The 21,046-nt window shown below is 38.4% G+C and overlaps 5 protein-coding genes across 7 annotated transcripts; 2 read left to right on the top strand and 3 right to left on the bottom strand.

Annotated features, from left to right (window-relative positions):
* Nucleotides 1–363: 363 nt before the first annotated feature.
* LOC9317706 (regulator of nonsense transcripts UPF2) lies at nucleotides 364–8,008 on the bottom strand. 2 transcript variants are annotated; one of them, XM_021028107.1, is made up of 17 exons: nucleotides 7,747–8,008; nucleotides 7,583–7,670; nucleotides 7,176–7,378; nucleotides 6,504–6,842; nucleotides 6,286–6,381; nucleotides 6,011–6,138; nucleotides 5,357–5,530; nucleotides 5,101–5,182; nucleotides 4,521–4,814; nucleotides 4,235–4,432; nucleotides 3,916–4,017; nucleotides 3,473–3,724; nucleotides 3,146–3,364; nucleotides 2,536–2,706; nucleotides 1,989–2,174; nucleotides 1,403–1,861; nucleotides 364–1,228 (listed from the first exon to the last, which is right to left on the bottom strand). In XM_021028107.1, exons 1-17 carry the CDS (start codon nucleotides 7,792–7,794, stop codon nucleotides 731–733), a joined length of 3,537 nt encoding a protein of 1,178 aa, XP_020883766.1. In that variant the 5' UTR covers nucleotides 7,795–8,008; the 3' UTR covers nucleotides 364–730. The 2 variants fall into 2 exon arrangements, with proteins under 2 accessions (XP_020883766.1, XP_002881640.1); XM_002881594.2 differs by having other exon boundaries at nucleotides 6,286–6,390; nucleotides 7,747–8,006.
* Nucleotides 8,009–8,829: 821 nt separating this feature from the next.
* On the top strand, nucleotides 8,830–10,482 carry LOC9317707 (probable adenylate kinase 6, chloroplastic). Its single transcript, XM_002879743.2, has 4 exons — nucleotides 8,830–9,222; nucleotides 9,618–9,758; nucleotides 9,857–10,129; nucleotides 10,212–10,482. Exons 1-4 carry the CDS (start codon nucleotides 8,872–8,874, stop codon nucleotides 10,347–10,349), a joined length of 903 nt encoding a protein of 300 aa, XP_002879789.1. The 5' UTR covers nucleotides 8,830–8,871; the 3' UTR covers nucleotides 10,350–10,482.
* Nucleotides 10,483–10,526: 44 nt separating this feature from the next.
* On the bottom strand, nucleotides 10,527–15,735 carry LOC9315857 (TBC1 domain family member 9B). Of its 2 annotated transcripts, none has more exons than XM_021027616.1 (18): nucleotides 15,474–15,735; nucleotides 15,072–15,141; nucleotides 14,376–14,975; nucleotides 14,071–14,250; nucleotides 13,839–13,952; nucleotides 13,680–13,738; nucleotides 13,421–13,487; nucleotides 13,280–13,331; nucleotides 13,103–13,195; nucleotides 12,910–12,993; nucleotides 12,423–12,826; nucleotides 12,154–12,215; nucleotides 11,983–12,052; nucleotides 11,741–11,821; nucleotides 11,542–11,643; nucleotides 11,082–11,206; nucleotides 10,933–10,984; nucleotides 10,527–10,784 (listed from the first exon to the last, which is right to left on the bottom strand). In XM_021027616.1, the coding sequence occupies exons 1-17, from the start codon at nucleotides 15,509–15,511 to the stop codon at nucleotides 10,945–10,947; spliced, it is 2,241 nt and encodes a 746-aa protein (XP_020883275.1). In that variant the 5' UTR covers nucleotides 15,512–15,735; the 3' UTR covers nucleotides 10,527–10,784; nucleotides 10,933–10,944. The 2 variants fall into 2 exon arrangements, with proteins under 2 accessions (XP_020883275.1, XP_020883274.1); XM_021027615.1 differs by having other exon boundaries at nucleotides 10,957–10,984; nucleotides 15,474–15,708.
* A 151-nt stretch (nucleotides 15,736–15,886) lies between these two features.
* On the top strand, nucleotides 15,887–17,935 carry LOC9317708 (CDP-diacylglycerol--glycerol-3-phosphate 3-phosphatidyltransferase 1, chloroplastic). Its single transcript, XM_002879744.2, has 6 exons — nucleotides 15,887–16,400; nucleotides 16,717–16,814; nucleotides 16,911–16,961; nucleotides 17,092–17,205; nucleotides 17,300–17,356; nucleotides 17,459–17,935. Exons 1-6 carry the CDS (start codon nucleotides 16,028–16,030, stop codon nucleotides 17,654–17,656), a joined length of 891 nt encoding a protein of 296 aa, XP_002879790.1. The 5' UTR covers nucleotides 15,887–16,027; the 3' UTR covers nucleotides 17,657–17,935.
* A 557-nt stretch (nucleotides 17,936–18,492) lies between these two features.
* Nucleotides 18,493–19,889, bottom strand: LOC9315858 (F-box/kelch-repeat protein At2g43270). Its single transcript, XM_002881596.2, has 2 exons — nucleotides 19,422–19,889; nucleotides 18,493–19,340 (listed from the first exon to the last, which is right to left on the bottom strand). The coding sequence occupies exons 1-2, from the start codon at nucleotides 19,840–19,842 to the stop codon at nucleotides 18,544–18,546; spliced, it is 1,218 nt and encodes a 405-aa protein (XP_002881642.1). The 5' UTR covers nucleotides 19,843–19,889; the 3' UTR covers nucleotides 18,493–18,543.
* Between the last annotated feature and the right edge of the window lie 1,157 nt (nucleotides 19,890–21,046).

A 21,046-nucleotide genomic window follows, 5' to 3' on the forward strand; every position in this document is an offset into this window, starting at 1 on the left:
AGAAACCTTAATGAAGAGAGAGTGTGACTTATTCATGTCATTCGTTTGTGACATAAATAAACAATTCAGCAATCACCAAGTACACCTAGATATCAATAATTTAGAAAAGTTTGATGATAAGTTCGTGTGCATATCTCAGCCGTCCATTTTCTCAAGATTTGATGAAAGTACAAAACTAGATTTGTTTTAAGGAATCTTTTTTATCCGTCCTCTGCACTCTAAATCTGGCCTTTCCGTATATGGTAAGACCAAATCTTAATATTTCTTCTCATCATCATTCTCTTTCTTTATATAATTGGTAATTTCCTCTTCTTCTTTTTTTCCCCATGAGAATGATGTTATGCTGCATCTATAAATGCAAGATTTAACCATGGCACAGTTTTTTACTTTGAGAGTAAAATGACCACAACAAACGACGACCTTAATGAGGTTGCGCTAATAACGATATATATATATTCGTTATGTTTCTAAAAGCTTTCACATTTTCAGAAAGTAGGATCAAAAGAGCTGGACAAAAAGGGTCACACACAAAGACAAAGCTGATCCACATATACCACCACGCAATTTACTTAACCGTCACTACAGAATTTGAAGCCGAATTCATCAACTTTTGTCACTGAAACTCGTGAGGTTTCTTGTGATTGTCCTTTTCAGCCATAGCAAAAAGCCAACTATTACCGCTTTTGACACAGGCAAGATTATCAAATTCCCCCCCTAAACCGGATGGAAGTTACTTTCGTCGGGCATGATACGAACCACCACCTCCTTGATGATAATAAAACCGGTGACGAGACCCACCACTCTTCCCACTGCCTTCCCCGGTTCGAGTGGATCCTCTGCTTCCTCCAGAAGTCCAATTCAATATCTGTGTTCCTAACGCATTAGCTTCCTCTTCGTCCCTCTCATTGTACTCAAGTACTAACCTCTTTATGTCTTGTTTCTCTTCCAATTCCGCGGCTTCTTTCTGTTTTGTGCTCTGCACTAAGGAACAATCACTCGGGATTAGCATTTGCCTTGTTTGTTGTTTGTTTCCTCTCTTCACTAGGACCTTCACTTGAACCTCTCTTTGCTCTCCATTCTCTTCATCCAACAAATCTTCACCGTTTTCACCTACTACCCGCCCAAAATGATGGTGATCTTTTCCAGATCCTTCAAAAACACTCATCGGTATTGTCATGTTCAATGCCGGTCTACCACGTAATTCTAGCTTCCTTTGCTCCATGCTCTCCTGCACCCACAAAACATATCAGTACTTAACCATGTTCAAATTCCTTGATCTTTCAAATTCGGACAAATAAGTCCCATCTTGCGTCAGTGTAAACTGGTTTTTCCACCAAACTAAATAAGAGAAAATAGATGCATCAATCTACATAATAAAAAAAAAGACGGATTCTGAACTTGCCTGAAGTAAGGCCTTCAGTTCTTGATCAAAGTCCGCTTGTTCCTCAGGATCTACGGTAACCACCTTTTGCCTTACACGAAATTTATCATCATCAGATCCAGGCCCATCGCCATCATCAAAGTCATCCCCATCGCCACTCTCAGATCCCCGCTCATGATTTCCATCATCCAACTCTTCGTTCTGTCCATCTCGGACCACGGAGCCACTACCAGAATCGCTATCGCTTTCTTCTCCGTGAGCTTCTCCATTCTCTCTAATATCTTTGGCAGTACTTTTCCCGTTAGAAGAGATAACATCAGAAGACGGCCTGTTTGAAGGCTTTGTATCTGAGTGTCTTTCTATACTGACTTTGTCTCCTGAAGAAGCATGTTCACGCTCTTCCAGCTGAAGTATAGCTGCATTGACCTCATCAATGGTTGCGTAACGAGTCATATTGGGCCTCAAATTGGCAAATAGATCCTGTGTTGAGACAGAAGTTAAGACACATTATTTGTTACAGATACACTGAACCCTTAAAGTGGAAATTGGATAATTTCTACAAAAAAATCTAATCTCATGTCCACTATGATAAAAATACAAGACTAACCTGCAAGTCAAATTCAATATCCAGTGGAAGGTGGCCCTTGCTCAGGATGTATCTCTGGAAGTGTATTAAAAATTGATCAAGCCTTTTCTTTGAAGAACCTCGATCAAAGTAGTGCCCACAGGTTTCCAGAAGAATGATAACCATCCTGATACGGAAAAAATCTTCTGGTGGATCCAGCACCTCTTGCTAACATCATAAAAGTATATACAACAGTCAATCAGTGGAAGAGAAGGACTGAAAATTAAACGTAAAGCACTGATCCTGCAGAGCAGAGAAACACATAGCATTTCTGTAAGATAATAACAGCAGTTAAACTCTCTCTCCATATGAAAAATGACTTCTGGTTTCAATCACTCCACAGTGTATGTCATCATAATCAGTTTTACAACATAGTATTCTACATTTGTATATCATGAGGAATGTATAAAAGAAAGAAAGCACGAGAAGAGACTTATGATTATAATTTTTTAAATGCCAAAACACATAAAAGAAGAGCAATTACGATTTAATAAACGATTGACTCTGGAAGAGTCTTAGGCTAACTTACCTCTGAAGTATCATGACCATATAAAAGAGTTAGATAAAGCGTCTCAAAAATCACAGATGAATCTACATGCTCATAGTTGTACAGCTCCCCTAAGAATCTCATATGGGCTAGTCGCTTCTGTTGTGCCCCATATTCATTCAACTCAAGCCCAACCCTTATCTCCTCCAGTACCTTCAAGTGAAAACAATGTACCTCGTTACTTCCGATAACAGATGTGATACTAAGCCGTGGACAACATGCAACACCTTAAAAGAAAATGTGAGATGAATAAGTCTGCAAAAGCTATAGATAAAATTTCAGTCAAGTATGTAATATAATTCATGAGATGGCATAACCAAGAAACAAAATACACCAAACATCAAAAGAAATCAGAATAGTTTTCTTGAGAGCCAGGGAGAAGCCAATTATGCAACACTATCTAGAGTAATAGTTATCTAACTGTTGGGAACCAATTTGTACGTAAAACCCCATGACCAGAGTAATTTTCTACAGTAAAACTCTGAAACTTTTGATTTTTCTGAACTTACGGATATACAGATCCAGACAGCTCAAAATGAAAAGCCATATGTATTAGACTATTAGTCTATTAGATATAGTGGAAGGAACATACCTCATCAACAACAGCCACCGCAAACTCATCATGATGGCGGCTCAAACCAGAAGTCAAGGAAGCAATTAAGTGAATCTGACCATACTTTCCCTTGTGAACCTTCATAAAGCACTTTAAGATGTATTGCTCACATTCACTCCATGGCAGCTTCCGCAGTTGCTTTAGTACGTTTGCAATGGAATCTTTATCAAGATCCGAGAATAGCAATTTTCGAATATACTGCAGAAATTTGAATAGAAGTATAAGAAAAATCAAGTCTCCAATACAATTGCGCAACGGAAAATTATTGAAACATAAAAGATATGGAAGTTGGAGATTAGTAAGTACCTGATGCAATGGTGGACGAACTTTAGAAATTCTTGCTGATCTTTCAGGAGGTTTACACAGGTAGTAGGCATTTTCCACAAGAGTGCTTTGACGAGGATCTAAATTCTTGACATTTTTCAGGCGCATCAATATGTCCAGCATATTTGTCATCCTGAGTGTGGTTTCGGGAGACCGATAAAGGAAACGGCCACATGTCTCCAGAAGATTGCAAGCAACATCAATGTTATGATGAGTAAATTCATCTAAGCAAGCCTGCAAAAGCAAAACAAAATAGGGAAGTTTCAACAGAGAGGATAATCTGTCCCCATACAATTACATTTTGATATCCGGTAAGAGGATTCAAGTGAAACTTACTTAACATATTAATACGCACCTAACATAAGTTCAGAAATTCAAGAAAATAAACATCTCTATAGAACCCATATTAGGTTGTGCAGTTATACCTTCAAACAACTGAATACAAGACCAGCAGGTACAATTTTAAACTTGCAGAGTTCTCCAATAAATCTGATGTTTCGGATTTTTGTTTCAATATTCATTTGGTCCTGCAAAAAATTAAATTTGCAACTCCATCAGACGGTACATCATCACATTTGAACACCTTTTATATGGGAATTTTGGGAGCGAAACTGAGAACAGAGGTATCGCATCACTAGAGTGAATTGACTTCAGTCATGCTCAAAGGTTAAAAGTGCAGTCATAAATGTATTGAAAGTAAATTCATTACTTCTTATCTAAGACAATGCAACAGATATAGCTAACCTTTTTATGGACCAGAGAATTAAACTCGTCCTCCAACATCTGCACAAGCATAGACGGGATGTCCTTCATGCACGATGCTAGTGTTGCAACCATACGCGAATAGTATGCTAGCAACTCCAGAGATGTCCTAGGGACATTAAATAACGCTTTGACAAGTTTTTTTCTGTTTGTCTTGGAATTTAAATAACAATATTCCACCTGGAAATACAACCATAGATATAAACAATGGAGAAAAGAGGTTCAACAGATACAACATCAAGTAAAAAACCATTTCAAGGACTCTTACCGTTAACTGGTCAATAAGATCACGGCTTACGCAACCAGGAAGTCGCTGTAACAATCTTTCAAAGTTTGCCACGTCAAGGCTCTTCCCTTTCTCCTTCTCATTTTCCATTTTCTTGTCACCATCCTTTTCTTTTCCTTTTTCCTTTCTAGCATCCTTAGCCTTTTCCTTTTCTACTTCTTCCTTCTCTTTTGGCTGCTCAGCATTTGATCCATCAGCCATACTACCAGAATCAGCAGAAACCTCTGTTGTATCTTCAGTTGTTTGTTGATTTTCGACAACTTCAGAGCTAGACTCCTTCGATCAAAAACAACAAGGCATTAAATCAAAAGTGTAGGCTTTCTATATAACAATAAGTTAGTTTTTCACTACGCACATATATATGCAGCACGAAATCTGTCAACAAGCAAATCATGTCATTCCAAGTTAGACAATTTAGTGATGATTGCCGACCAAGTGTCCTTCATTGTACATATCAAAAAGGAACACCATGCACGTTCTCACATAGCAACAACAATTAATGTCTTCCAATATCTTAAGAAAGCAAAGTTACGGAATATACTGTAGAATGTCATTCACTTACAGAGGATTTATCTTTTGCCTTAGCAGATTGCTCATTTGATTTGGGCTCTGCTTCTCCCAACAATACTGCTGGAACAAATGCCCTAGAGAAACAATGCATCTGAGATAAGCAATTGAAAACTAAAAGAAAAAAGTAACGCAATACAGAACTAGATAGTCAAGACTCTTCTAGGAAAATTAAATGTTTTCTGAATGCTACTTGCAAACTACACATTTTCCCATATCTTTGTTTCTTAGAAACATAAATAGAAGCTGACCTCAGATCAGGCAAGCACTCGTAAAATGTCTTGGTGTCTTCGTCGTCCCAAATAGGTTCCGGGACAGATGTATCTTTTACAGCACCAGAAGGTGAGGCTTCGTCCCCTGCTGTGAGCCTAGTTGTACCATCCTCTGGCATAACAGGAGGTTGCATATCAAGTGATTCGGCCAAACTGCACCAGGACATAAAAAATTCATAAATTAATTATGCGGGGTATATTGAATTAGATGAGAATGCTTAAGAACTGAATTTATCTCAGTAACCAATAATTATCCTAAACATAATCTATGAATATTGACATTGTAGATATTACTGTGCCAAATAAATATCCATTCCAGTCAAAGATGTGGGAGGAAAAGATAAACACCATATATATAAAATCACTTCCAAACTTCAATTCATAAATGTTATAGGGTCCCAGTGAATCGGTAAACACGTCACAATCATCATAAAATTTTTGCAAATGAACTGATGCATGCCCAAGATCTAAGCAATGGCCAGTGAGAAGAAAGCTACGAAGCTACCAATATCCTCATCGATTAAATGACTACAGTTATGATATATTTCCAAGCTTTTCGGAAATTAACCCCACAACAACTAGAGTCAACAAGAACAGAAAACCTATATTGAGTTATACGAATGGTCAACTTACGATGAGATATTTCGATAGAGATGGTCATATGATTTCCTCAGCTTTTCATAAGAAGATGCACTGTCTTCACTAAGCTCCCCTTTAGCATTTACCAGTTTTGCATTTTCTTTCTCCATTTGGAGAAGTAACTGTTAAAAAAAAAAAAAAAATTATTACGAAGATACTACCGAAAAAAGGGAAAACTAGCAAAATGAAAAGAAAAAGGAAAGGGAGGATATGAAAAATATAAAAAATTCCTGCACAAAAGCACATGGGTAAACAATTAAGGATCTAACCTTGTGCTCAGACTGAAGGAGATCTGCAAGAGCATCATAATATGTGTTGAAAGCTTTCTTAAAACTCTTTTTCTGATCTGCAGAAACGTCGAGACCCTTGAAAAACTAGAGAAAACCTTAGTCACATTTAGCTAAGTACCGGAAAATATAGGGATGGCACAGACAAGAGCTCATCAAATAGGGAGGTAAAACTTCAGTTGATCTTGAAACCTACTTACATCTTCGTCTTGTCCAGAAATAGGAAGCCCCAGAAAAACTCTTCCTTGCCGAGCAAAACTGGCAAGAAGTGTCAGATTTGTTTGGGTCGTATCTCTGTCTTTCAGTTGTTCAACACTGGTAAGATCCTTAATAATATTGATAAAGATGTTACTATCTTCTATTACTCCAACATAGTAGAGCTCCAGAAGAAGTTTTAGGGTACTGCGCTTTTTCATGGCCTTTGAGTTTTTATCCGCATCTAAATCTTCGGCAGATTTTCCAGGAAAGAAGACTTTCAAGAGTCCTTGTGTTAGACTAGGAGAAAATTCTTTATACCTCTGATGAAGTAGCGAGCAAATCTGCCAAAATACATGGATATCAGCATTGAAACAAATTCTGAACAGAGAGTATTGCCGTATGCTACGTTATATGCCCCATAAGAAATAAAAAAAAAACTGAAAAGTGACCCAACTATCATCTAAACTAAGAGGACAAGATATCGTTCAACAGAAACATAAACTGGGGTAGGGGATTTGACATACCAAGTGGTGGAAAGCATTAAGAAACTATAAAAAAAATAAAGCTAACAGCTACGGAAAATCTCAATAAGACATGTTGATCACAAGAATAACATAAGAAACAAGGTGTAAATACAGATACAAAAGAACGAGATAGGAAACAGCAAGGCCAACCTGAACAGCTGCTTGTATATCTGAGCTTTTGAGCTTAGCCTCACAAATGGCAGTAACAGCTTCACTAACGAACTTGCTAAGGTTAACACCTCGGAGATCATCCATCAACCCTTCTCGCTGCTCCTCATTGATCTGCTTTAACTTCTTGATAACTGCTGTATTCCGCTTGATACTAGAATCCAGAGTCCTAAGATATGTTGAATCTGTAACAAGGAGAACTCAGTCTCATTAACAACTCAAACTACAGATTCAAAACTATAATAGAATTATCCTAAAATCATGTGCTCTCAAGTCCTGATTGGCTATTACAAGCTTAGAAATTGAAGTAGTCGATGATTACTAACAGAAGCATTGTGGAAACCCTAAATAGTAAATTCCATGAAAACCCCAGAAAACAAAAAACTAACCAGGTCGTTCAGGATTGAGATTATTTTGACGAAGAGTCATTTTAGCTTCCACTGACTTCTTAATCTCTTCAAGACGAGCAAGAGCTTCCTGCAGACGAATTAAAGTATGAGATGATAGTTTCAATTTCATCGAGTAAGACAAATCCGTAATCTCGAAATCAAACCTCGTCGTCTTGTTTCTCGCTGTGGGTTTCATCTTCTGGATGATCCATTAGGGTTCAGGTAGATAATTCGTACGAAATTTGAGTCAAGTGATCGCTTTTTCGATCAGACTTAGGTTTAGTGTGTTGTTTACCGGAGAAAGAGATGATAGAAACCGGCAAAGGAGAGACTGAATGAGAGAAAAGGCCCAAACGGGTCAAAAAGACCCAATCAATACCAACGGGTTTTACCCGACAGGACTAAGCAGTTACCAAAATAATTTACTTTTCCTTTAAAAATAAACGCATTAATTAATCAAAAATGTTTTCTACATATACCAAACCAGAACCAAAAAAAAATTCCTAATCCATCGTGTTTCCTTACGCGTTTCGGTGACATTCTTTCGTATTTCCTAGAGTTTCAAAAACAAGAAACAAACTTCGGAAAAAGTTTCCATGCAACATAAGTTCAAACTTCAAACTCAAAATGTTTCATAAAAAAGTAGATATACTAGAACTGCATGGATTTAAATATGGGCTAATAGTCTAATACAATGCTTGTTATGGCATATGAATTTGGTTGGAATAAAATCGTGTCCTAGAGATTACCAAATTTTGGTCCAAAGTTACATGAATTCAAGAGCAAAGTTTAGGGTTTTAGAAAAAGAAGAAGTGTTTTTCATATAGGAGAGACGTTAGGGGTTTGCTTTGGTATGAATGTTAAGTATGCTTCGGTTTTCTCTTTTGGTTTTACGTCGATATTATTTGGTTTAGCTTGACATTTAATGGCTCTAACTGGTAATCATTTAAACAAAGTTGATAATTAAGAGATTTTTTTTTACTGCATAGTGTAAGTGATTATAAATTGAATAACAAAATAAATAAATAAATTATATTTACCCAATACATTTTCTTGAAAAAATATTATAAATTTATGAAAAACAATCAAATAAAAAAATCTGTTAAATCAAATCAATTGGCTTGTGTATTTCTTTTTTTTTCCTTTCATTTTATTTTATTAGAGAAAAAAAATAGAATTAGTAAAGCCATGGAGAGGGATAGTGACATCATCACATAAAGACATGACACGTTTTTCTCACGAGCCTAAACCAATAATTTCTTCTTCTTCTGCACCGTGTTCTTCTCTCCATGGCGGTTTCTCACCGTCTCTTCAGGCCGGCGACGACGACGGTGAAGAATACTTTTTCTTCTTTCTTAATTAGGTCTATTTCTTCTTCTTCCTCTTCTTCGTCTGGGTCCTCGCTAGACCCCAAAATTGATCTGGAGGAGGCCGCGTCTCAGCTCGAGAAGTCTTCGTCTACGTCGACGTCTCCGTCTCCATACAAAGGCAGAAATTTCCACTGGGTGTTTCTTGGATGTCCTGGTGTTGGTAAAGGAACCTATGCTTCTCGTCTCTCTTCTCTCCTCGGCGTTCCTCATATTGCCACTGGTGATCTCGTTCGTGAAGAGCTCTCCTCCTCTGGCCTCCTCTCCTCTCAGGTTAGAATTTCTCAATCGGCGATTGAATTTGTGTAGCTGTGTGTGGTTCTGTTGATTTGTTCTTTGTTTATTGTTCAAATCACTCTCTAATCTCTATAGAGATGCTTAGTGAAACCTCATTTTGATGTCTTTTGGATGTAAATGTTGAGTTTTGGTTGTTAGTCTCATATGAGGTCACAAATGTCATCAACATGATGTGTGCTAAGATCAGTTTTTTCCTCTGAAATGAGAATTCTTTTGGTATAAGGAGGATCCAAGGATGGATAACGAATTTGGGCTTGTATTATTGAGTTATGTGATCAGCCATCACAGGTGTTTTTTAGATGCTTATTGTTTGTTGGTTGTGAAGTGGTTGGCCTATTTATAATTGTTAATCATTGCTGCATCGTGTGTAGCTGAAGGAGCTTGTTAACCATGGGAAATTGGTTCCTGATGAATTCATAATAAGTTTATTATCAAAGCGGCTCCAAGCTGGCAAAGAGAAGGGTGAATCTGGATACATTCTGGATGGTTTTCCACGAACTGTGACACAAGCGGTGAGCATTGTATTGCTTTTGTGTGTTTGAAGCTAATGGGGGATTCTCTGGTTGAATAACCTTGACATCGTCTCTGTTTTTTTTTCTCTGTCTTGTAGGAAATACTGGAGGGAGTAACTAATATCGATCTGGTGATCAACCTGAAGCTTCGAGAAGAGGCATTGCTTGCCAAATGTTTAGGAAGAAGAATTTGCAGTGAGTGTGGTGCAAACTATAATGTTGCGTGCATTGATATCAAAGGTGATGATGATAGTCCCAGAATGTATATGCCTCCGCTTCTTCCTCCGCCAAACTGTGAATCAAAGCTTATAAGCCGAGCTGATGACACCGAAGAAGTTGTCAAGGAAAGACTCCGGATTTACAACAAAATGGTAAAAGTAGATCTTCTATCTTCTTCTATGATTCAAATTTTCATAGAATTAACAATGTTTCTATATGTTTCCTCTTTCACAGACTCAACCAGTGGAGGAATTCTACAAGAAGCGCAGGAAGCTATTGGAATTTGAATTACCCGGTGGAATTCCAGAGTCATGGCCAAGGCTCCTTAGAGCATTACACCTTGAAAACGATAAACAGTCTGCAATAGCATAATCTCTCTCTGCATTGTATGATTGAATCAAACAACTTGTACTACATTCTTTGCTCGAGTAATCTTCCTCGTGCATATATGCTTAAGATAGTCAATAAAAGAGATACATGTCCCATTATGGTTATTTGATGCATATATTATATAGTGAAGTTTCTTGGTGGATTCTGGTCCACTATAGATAGTTGAAAACTCTTTGTCATACAAACAGAGGTTTGACTTACAACGAATTGTTTCTATATGCTTACCAAAAAAATTATGTAATTCAATATCTACTAGTTATGTCGACAATCTAATCGGCGATTTGTATAATTATATACCTTAGGGAGTGTCGCAGTTTCTTAGAGCTTTGTGTCCTTCTGCTATGAAGTTTGTGTTTTGTCCTTCTGTTGATGATTTCCGTCATTAACTTGCTCCTTAGGTTTTTGATATGTAGTGTTCTGCAATCGCAGGTCAGAGAGGCCTTGTTAATATGCCAGCACCAGATTCACATGTAATATTCACAATTGGTTTTGAAGACCAAAGAAACTCCAACTGTTACATACACTCTCTTGACTATATGAGAGTCAGAGAAAGAAGAAGACTGACTTGGATAAGATTCTAGGGACTGACCATGACCGGCAAATCTTGCTTCAGTTGCCTGAAAAGTTTCAGAAAACAAATGGTGACTTAATGCACCCAATGGAAAGTCTAGTTTTCTACACCAAGTTCACTTGATATATGCCAGAGAAACAGACCGTGGTGAAGGTTGTGCTTTAACTTGGCCAGATTGATACTGCAAAGTCGCCTCCAACATGGACTCTGCCATAACTGCCCTCTCCTCCATCTCAGCGAGCGCTGCAACAGCTTCTTCATATTTTTCCTACACCATAAGCATTATCATACTGAGGATAACTTTTTTTTGTCGCCTCGAATACGTGTATTCTGAGACTAAGAAACTCTAGCAAGATTACATCCTCATGAAGTAAACATGCCACAAGGTATCATGCTAAAGAAGAACCAGCAAGCTTCAAGTTTCTAGGAAGGAATCATTAGGCGTAACAATTTCTATAGCAAGTATATAATTCAGTGGATAAATCAAACACTTAGTTGACCACACACACACACACACAAAATAGAGGTTAGCAGTTAATACTCTTTGAAACAGATAGGTAACACACTTTCATGAATAGTTGTAGTCAATGCAAACTTTCTAACCTGAAGTACTTCAGCAGCATATCTCTGTGCTGCTGCATCCTGCTCAGCAAGTCTCCGTGCATCTTCTGTTACTTTATGTTCTTGCTCCATTCGCATCAAGACCTTCATAAATTTCAAGTGGTCTTAGAATCACCATACACTGAATTGCAATAGAAGAGAACTGATTAATCTGAGAAATAAACAAGTTGCAAATGCAAACCTGTATCATAGCACCTTCTTGCTCTCTCTTATCAGAAACAAGTCTTCGAAGCTCTGTCACCTCTTTCTCTAACTGCTCAATCTACCCAAAATTTATGTTCAGTAGCATGAAACAAGTCAGGCTAACTCAAATAGAAGGAGCAAGCATCATCCATATTCATGACAGCATAGATAAAGAAATAACTGAACGTACACCCACATGCTCAATTAGGAAACAGAGTTTCAAATCACAAATGGGAATACCTTAGCCTTCAGTTGACGCCGATTGTCTTGTTTGACCATCTCCACGAGAGCTACCTCCAACTCTTCAGCTCTATAATAACATAGGGAGTGATCGAGGGATAATAAGGAGATATATAAAATTTCACGAGTGATTTCAATATTCAAAGTCATATACTAAGATAAGAGATTAACCTTAGTAAAGCGGATCTTTTCTCCTCAAGCAACTTGTGGAGTTCACCCTTCAACCAGAGAACCTGGAGTCGTTGTAAGCAAATGTTGTTATTATAAGTTGAGATTGCAAGTACTGGCTCTAATGCGTACTTGTATTCACAGTAGTGGTATTAGTTGGTCCAGCTAAAGTTCATGTAAGAAACTTTCTTAATTGTTACTACCCATCACATTTATCTTTCAAGTTCCTAGGGCAAGATCTCCAACCCAACAGAAAGGATGACACAAATCACCTGTCCTTGAAGATCTTGAAAACAATCTATCTCACCATCCCCAGTCAGGCTAATAAAGACGTCGTCTGCATAACTGGATCCCGATTCAGAACGAGATAAACTCCCATTTGATGATGAGGCTTTGCTAGCTAAAACAGAATTTGGGTCTTGCTTAGAATTATGTAATTTGGTCGCAGGGCCTTTTGAATCCCTCCAAGCTTGAAGCCCCTTTAATCTTTCCTCAAATGCAGCTATTACTGCTGGCCTGTGTTTGCTTCTTAATTCCTGCAATCTACTTTCATGTACACTCTGGTAACCCATGCAAGCAGTGAAAACGAGCTGGCTGCTATCAAATGTTGAACCAGTCATTGATTGTAGCAAAGTAACAGCATCTCCAGTGTCCTTGGTTGTAACCAATGCAGGACCTGATATGGCAAGCATAGAAAATTTAGAGCAATTCCATTGATTATTACTTAAATCATATGGACACTTAGGTTCAACCGGGTACCATAAAATTCCATCAATGCAAGTGCTGTTCTGAAAAGCATAACACGATTTCCTTCAAATAGAAGCACATCCCACACTCTGAGAACTGTTATACCAAAGAAGAAATTTTAGACTGACATTCAGAAAACGTAAGAATATATAAACAATTTGCCTCTAAAAATAAAATTTTCAATTCCAATTTATAAAAACCTGACCACTTTCCCATGGAAGCATATTAATGAAGATGGAAAGAAACCATGGCCCTGTAACACAAGCCACCTGGACTCCAAGATAATCTAGATGATGAACTGCAGATGGACAGAAATCACAAAGAGTGTTAGCACCAACTCCAAATTTTTGGTAAGATGAAACAAGACTATGAAATAACTAACCCAATTTTGGAAATCTCTCTCGAAGCAACTCCTCCAGAACTTGTTGGTCAACCTGGGGAAAGTAAAATCTTTTATGATGAGAGCACTAGTCGGCCCTAAAGGATACGAAAATACTGTACAACAAAAAGATTACTGTTTTACCTGGGACTCGATCATCTCTTCTGAATAATAATCATGGAAGTAGTCATCAATGATTCCTATAAGCGACCTTAAAATTCGAAGTAATATTTAGTTAAATTACATGTTTGTTAAGAAGAAGATTTGAGGAATGGCCTAACAGTAGTTAATATCTAACCAGAAGAAAAGGAAGTCATAGATACACGAACTTCATACAGAACCAAAGAGTTGGATTGTCTTTGACAAACAATATTAGGCGTTAGAGAGTAGTGTCCGAACATACCAAAAAGCATTCTCTTCAGGCATCAGAAGTAATAAAAGTGCAGCGAAGAAATTCATTGCCTGCACATGATTTATTTAATCAAGATAACTGAGATGTTCATTTTTGTGAGCATGACACCATACTAAAATACAGAAATGACAGTATTTAATAACCGAATACCTGACAGTATCCAACAGAGGGATTATGCCTAGCATATGCAGTTAGCAATCGCCGCAGAGCATCTCTGAAATCATCATCTAGGGCAGGATGACCTGGAAATGTCCGGGGTAAATCCTGTAATGAAATAAGCAACAACTTGAGAAAAATGACCAAGATCAACAGGAGTCCAGTACTGCACCATTAGTTAAAAAATTCTGGATGCCAAGTAATGGAGGATAATACAGTTGCTAACCTTTTCTATCTGTCCTTTCCATTTTTGCACGACAGCGAGGGGGTCTGTACTTGAACCTTTCTCATCTGCATGCTGCATGTGCTCCTGCTCTATGTCGTTTCCTAGACTATCAGCAGCTAGCAGATTTTGGTAATAATTCTTGACCCGACGTTTCTTGACTCCCGCAAATGCTTGCCAGAGCTGAATATTTGAATGTATAATTTCAGATTATTGAGTAGAAAATAAGGATAATAAGAACAAACTTTCAATAGCAGGAGAATGCTAGACAAGAGAAGGAGATAATACAGAATGACAGGATTTCTTACCTCACCCCTCAGAGCCATAGGTGCCCCACCATGAACAAGAACTTCAAGTTCGTCTTTCCAGGGGCATGCAGATACTAGAGAAGTTGCGTCAGCAGCAGCAGACATGCTGGAGACACTTGCACCATCTGAAGAACCATCCTGAATTGGATCTGATCTCTCCACATCATAGAACTCGTCTTCAGAATCATTCTCAGACACACCCTTTGAAGATTTGGTCTCATCAGTTGAGGGTAAGGAATTCAATTTCTGCGCTTCTTGGTCACCATTTGTAGAATCCCCCTTCATTTTGACACGGACACTCATCAAGTCCTCAATTGCTTGAAGAGATGGTCTGATCTCAGCCCATAACTGAAATTTGTGCACATTCTTCTCTGCACTGGGAACTTCATCTTCCTCTCTCGCATTCCCAGGAGTTAAATCAGAACTTGGCTTGTCAGTTTCTAGATCTTTTCTTTCAGCACCCTTGTTTGATTCCTCTTCTTTTTTCTTGTCACTCTCACTTGGATGTACGTGATTATTTTCAGACGATCTATTCACGCCAGATTCTGCATGAACTTCCAGGAAATTGTTCCACCTGGCTGACCTCTCCTCTTCCTCCTCCTGCAGTTTATCAGCAAAAAACAGCATTAAATTGTTACTAAATCATGTAAAAGAAATTTCCGAGTAGAAAATAAAAATTATGGAGATAGAAAGAACCTTGTAGATATCAACATATTCTCGGTATCTTTGCACATGCTGAGGCCTCACAGAAAATCCATATGCATCCCTGTTCATAAAACCAACCACATTAACTTCCTCAGTACTAACTACTAAGAATATTTCAGTTCCATCCATAAATCGAACAAAATCTCAGTAATTTTTTTTGTAGCTTATTGCAATCTAACAAATCTCACTATTAGATGAAATCAATCATTGATCATTAGATTCCCAACTAACTAGTGATCTAAAAAGACGGCATTTTGCTCAGCAAATCGAGAGCAGAGAGACTAACAGAGAGAAACCGCAATTTCAAAAAAAAATCCCTCAAATATAGTAAATTAGAAACAGAAACACAAACAGTTAAGCAATGTAGCAATAGTGAAGCTCGAAAGGCGATACCTTTTGTGGTCAGACTTAGAAACGGCATCGGCGATCATAATTCCTTAGTCGGAGAACGAGATCTCTCCGAGTAGAGGCGGTGATAGTAGAAAAAGATTGCTGACCGAAGAAGAAGAAGAAGATCCGGTGGAGCAAGTAACACTAGTTGATCATCATTACACGCGACTGAAGTTGAAAAAAAAAGATGAAGTTACTACAGTGTCCGAGACAGAGACGAAGAAAAAGGTCCGAGATTATAGAGGACGTTATTGTATACTTTAATTATTTTCTTTACTTATCATCATTTGCCCGAAACTTTTGTCCTTCTTTGGAAATAAACTTTTACATAGATTAATAAATTTTGGGCCTAAATCAACTAAAGCCCAACTTGTTTCGTGTTTGTTTAAAAGTCATTTATACCCTTTTTAGTCCACGTCACCACCGTCGTCTTTCCCAATTTCTTTGAATTTTTCCAGGTACCCTTAAACTTCATCTTCTTCGATTTTTACCTTCTTTTTTTTTTTTCTTCAATTTTGCAATCAAAAATCGAAGCGATCCAAAATAGTAGCTCGCCCATGCTCAGATCCGGTCTCGCTTCGTTAATCGTCGATGTCAATTTGCGGCGCACGTTACGTCCATCTCCAACCTTTTCTTTTCCGGCGCATCTTAGCCGCTGCATTATCACTTCCCGTTACTCCTCCCGTACAGCTCTAAGGTTTCCAATTCGAATATCTCTCCACAACCACCGCCTTTCCTACTTTTCTTCATCCTCTTCGTCGGAGCAAGGCAGACCAACTTCCTCTTCCCGAAACAGTTTCAGTGGTCACGGTCAGCTTGATGGTGACGACAATTCTTCACCGCCTCCGTCGCAATCATCTTCCAAAGTTCTTACATTACCCACCGTATTAACACTTGGTCGTGTCGCCGCCGTCCCGCTTCTCGTCGCAAGTACGTTACTTTGTTACCTCCAATTGTTTTGGATTCGAATGTGTCACAGTATTTGAACAAATGGGTTTAATAAGTTATCATGATCCATTCTGGGTTTGTAGAATCATTTCGTGAGCTCATTTTTTTGGTTTTGCTTGAAAACAACATTAAACACAGATACACTTAATCTTTGGCTAATGTGGATTCTAAGCTTTCCTGTTTGTTTTATCGAGCGTCTAGTTTCCATTACTTTAAGTTCCAATCTTGTGGGAGAGGTGTCAGTTTTTTTGGATTTTATCTTATGTAAAATTGTTCATTCTTTTGTTTTTGCTTGTAGCCTTTTACGTTGATAGTTGGTGGGGAACAACTGCTACAACAAGCATTTTCATTGCAGCAGCCATTACAGACTGGCTTGACGGCTATCTTGCCCGCAAGGTTCTTTCTTTTTACCATTATCTGTGTCTTCGATATGTTTTCCCGCATTTCACATTGCAATCTTAACGGGTCCGTCTGATCATGTACAAATTTCAGATGAGGTTAGGTTCTGCGTTTGGTGCCTTTTTGGATCCAGTTGCAGATAAGGTGTGCAGATTTGTCTTCCTTTAAGCCCTCTTTGAATTTTTTTAACACCAAAGCTTTATTATAGTTGAAAAAGTGATCTATGTAGACTAGATACACATATCTCTGATTTATGTATGTCTTGGCTTTTCAGCTTATGGTTGCAGCTACATTGATTTTACTGTGTACAAAACCTATCGAAGTTGCTGAATTAGGACCAGTTCCATGGTTATTGACCGTACCTTCTATTGCAATCATTGGTAGAGAGGTAAGATTTATAGCATAATTGATTGTAATTCCTTAATATCATTCACTTGCAGAATAAGTAAACATGTCCTTAACTATATATAATACATTTTTAGATTACTATGTCCGCAGTAAGAGAATGGGCTGCATCTCAAAATGGAAAGCTTTTAGAGGTAAATCACCAACATCTCATCTCTGATATTGTGGTGTCTATGAGCTTTCTTATTGTTTCTGTTCTTTTTGAATCATGAAATGGCGTTGATTGATGCTTGCAGGCAGTTGCTGTAAATAACTTGGGCAAGTGGAAAACCGCCACGCAGATGACAGCACTAACCATACTTCTTGCAAGCCGAGATAGCAATGTTGGATGGCTCGTAGCTTCAGGTGCTGGCTTGCTTTATGTATCAGCAGGACTATCGGTTTGGTCTTTAGCCGTTTATATGAGGAAGATATGGAAAGTACTAATGAAGTAGTATTAGCAGTAGTAATGTATTATTGGTTTTGTTTTGCTTTGACCTGCATTTGGATATATGTATTGATGGAAAGGGTCTTCATCGCCTGTACAAGAGCACAAAACTTGAATGCTGCAACACTTAAGTAGTTTGAGAATATGTAGATGATTTTGCTTTGCACTTTTCCAACACAATATAGTGTGCAACAGTCTTGGTTGAGATTAAAGCCTTATAATGAGTGTATTGTATAAACGATGAATACGTATTTCCAACATATGGAACAAACATTCTTTATTCATACACTGCAGTTTCAAATTATCGAACAAAAAGTCTACTTCTGATTAGCTTTGTTGGTTCAATCATCTTTACTCATATGCATTCAATATTAACTGTAAAATGATTCGTTTAAATATGCACATGGATTATGCCTCTGACTTCTGGCATCACTAGCATACCCAATGGTCCCTGTCAGATTCATGTTTCAGCAAAATTAGGCAGAGTCAACATCACGTCAAAGGCCAAAGGAAATAAGTCAATTCCCCAAAAACCCATCTCTGGTAAGAAGAATTGTTGATTGTCTGTTTTGCTTATTTCTATGAAGTTGTCTATGTAGAATTCTAGAGTTCCTCTTATAGACTTTGTGGCTGCGGACAATGGCATCAGTTCTCTGCAAGTAATGTTCTCTGCAAGTAATGCATTTGTCAGCTTTTGGCCTAACATGTTTACAAGGTGCGGAAACTATGTTAAGGTTTGAGTCACCACCATTAGTGAACTTGTCAACATCACATCAAAGGGCCTAGTTGTTCTGGTGATTTGAAGAAATGGCTTTCGTAAAGCAAAGTATTACTATGTCGCAGTACCAAAAGGATTATATTATGTTTCGATAAAGAAGTTACGACTTTCAATAATCAAGACCTAGTAGCCAAAAAAATTACAGAAGCTGCAACAGCTGTGGTAAACAAAATGTCTGCAATCTGCAATTCAATTCGTCTAGACATTCTGGAAATCCAAGAGCCCGGCATTAGCTGCTGAAATCCAAATGTCCTTATTCCAGGAGCAGAATCCAGATGTCGAAGTGGAAACAAGTTTTCACTGAAAGGTGAGATGACTCGGATATCGGAAGAGATGCAGCGGACCGTATCTGCCTGAGGATAGTATTTGAACAACCGGTTCTGACTGTCATGGAAGAAAAGATTACCTTTCTTAGAAACCGCCACAGGCCTGCACCACAATCTCCATGTTATAGGGTCAAGACCTCTAGAGAACAAATATATAGTGTATGTCTTGCTCCATGTTTCGTCTTCTACATCCATGGTCCATATCTTTAACTCCCAATAATTAGGTGGAGCATTCGCTATGGCTATGGCTAGACGGTCTTCAAGGTTCACTAGCTGGCCTGGCTGCGCGGGTGCAGGTGGTGGAGGAACATCACGAAACTCTTCAGTATGAAGATCCAAAGCTAGTATCTTGAAACCAGGTATGTACTGCAACCAATAGATAGACCCATTCACACACGCCGACTTCCTTCTAGCTTCCACATAGTAAGGAGGTGGACTTGGCAGTATCCGCCATTCCCCAACGTTCAAATCAAGAATCTCAGATTGTTTAGTATCAAAGAACATCCTCACTACTTTATAGCTCCCATTAACTTCGTCCCTACCGAATCCCATTGCCCAATATCCAGGGAAAATGTCGAACCAAGAATCTGCGATTTCAATATCTTAATTAACTAACATTTATCAGAAAGGAAACCAACTTTGTTCTTCTTAAGCAGAGAAATTCTTACCGTCGGAATAGAGGCGATCATAGCGGTCGGTTTTAACTGGATCTGGACCGGAAGGGAAGCTGAGTAACTCTCCGGTGGAAGGATTCAAAACGTTGATCCAACCTGGTAGAGGGATGCAAACAAGACCGTCACATGTCAACGAGGGTCGTGTGGCGGCTGCATCGCAGTGTAAATAGAACATCTCGACCTCTTCTTCGTCGTCATTTAATCGCCCCACGGTCCGGTGATTTCCGGCCGCCGCCAGGATTTGCGGCTTATTTAGAACAGTATTCATAATCATACGCCTCCTCTTCGCGAAACTCCTCGACACCAGTATTGATCTCCATTGTTTTGAGACAGTTTTAAATTTGAGGAGCGATTTCAAGGGCAATCGGAGACAAATTTCTTCCACTAGATCGGCGGGAACTACTAGGTCGTTCATGGGATTAGGATTATTTTTTTCTCGTCTTTGGTAGGATTTAAATTATTTTATCTGATATATATTTACAGTAGTACTAGTAAGGAAGTTTTGAAATTTTGGTCAATAATCTTTTCTTAATCTGGGACTAACATTAAATATACCTACTTGTTAAGGCTTAAAATCATTTATTTTCAGTGAAGATTATAATTAGAGGACCAAAACCAACATTTCCACACAAAAAACAAACATTGCTAACCGAGTGACCTATCTTGGTGCCAATATATCACTCTTATGATTTGTTTCTCCTTTGAAATTAATGGACCGGTTCATAATGTTCAGTTAGTGGAACAACAGCATTGGCCAAAACATCCAAGTTTTGAGTCATGGTATCAACCACAAACATCTTGTATAATGAGAGAGTCTCTCAACAACATTGCCAATGACACAGGCTCAGAACTCAACGCCTTGGACTTGCCATATGACTATAATTAATGAGAGTCTCTCAATGACACTTCTTGCAACCGAATGAGCCAATGCATCCCTCAAACCTTCAGATTTCCGTTTGTCTTCGCCGCCACTATCTCATAGTAGTGCTCGCAGGGGAAGCCTCTTTCCTTTGGTACTACCAGAGAGGCTACTATGCGAAGAACCGCTCTTTTGTTTACTCCGTTCTAAATGTTCTTCTCCATCAATGTAACGGTCTAAGAATTCACTCGAGCCATTACTAGAACAACTTGACAAACTTCCAGATTCTTTAAATTGTCTTTCCGGAGTAAAACATCTAATTATGCATGCTTTTTGAATTCTCAATTGATTGTACCAGAAATTGTGGAGAATCTGGTACAATTTAAAGTTGGCAGCTACCACCACCTCCAAACAAACTGAACTACAACATGGAAGGAAGGATCCAACATATGCATGTTGCATGGGATGGATTCTAAGAAATGAGTGTGGTCAAATGGTATGGAGCTAATTAAGGCTTTTCCAAAACTAAGACCCATCTTGGAGGTAGAAGCAACAGCCGTGGGCATTGACGTCAACTTGGGTTCAAAGAGGCCTGCTTTAAAAGTGATTCAAGCTGTTTGGTTCAAGCCATTGGTTCTCCTCAAGCATGGCCAAGACTTCAAGGCTTTATAAAGGACATCTTGTGGAGAAGGGGAGAAAGACTTAAACCAACATCTTCTTTCCAATGTCGTCAAGCTAAGCAACGTGCACACATAATTTC

The sequence above is a fragment of the Arabidopsis lyrata genome, assembly GCF_000004255.2.
Source record: "Arabidopsis lyrata subsp. lyrata unplaced genomic scaffold ARALYscaffold_4, whole genome shotgun sequence".
NCBI lineage: Eukaryota > Viridiplantae > Streptophyta > Magnoliopsida > Brassicales > Brassicaceae > Arabidopsis > Arabidopsis lyrata.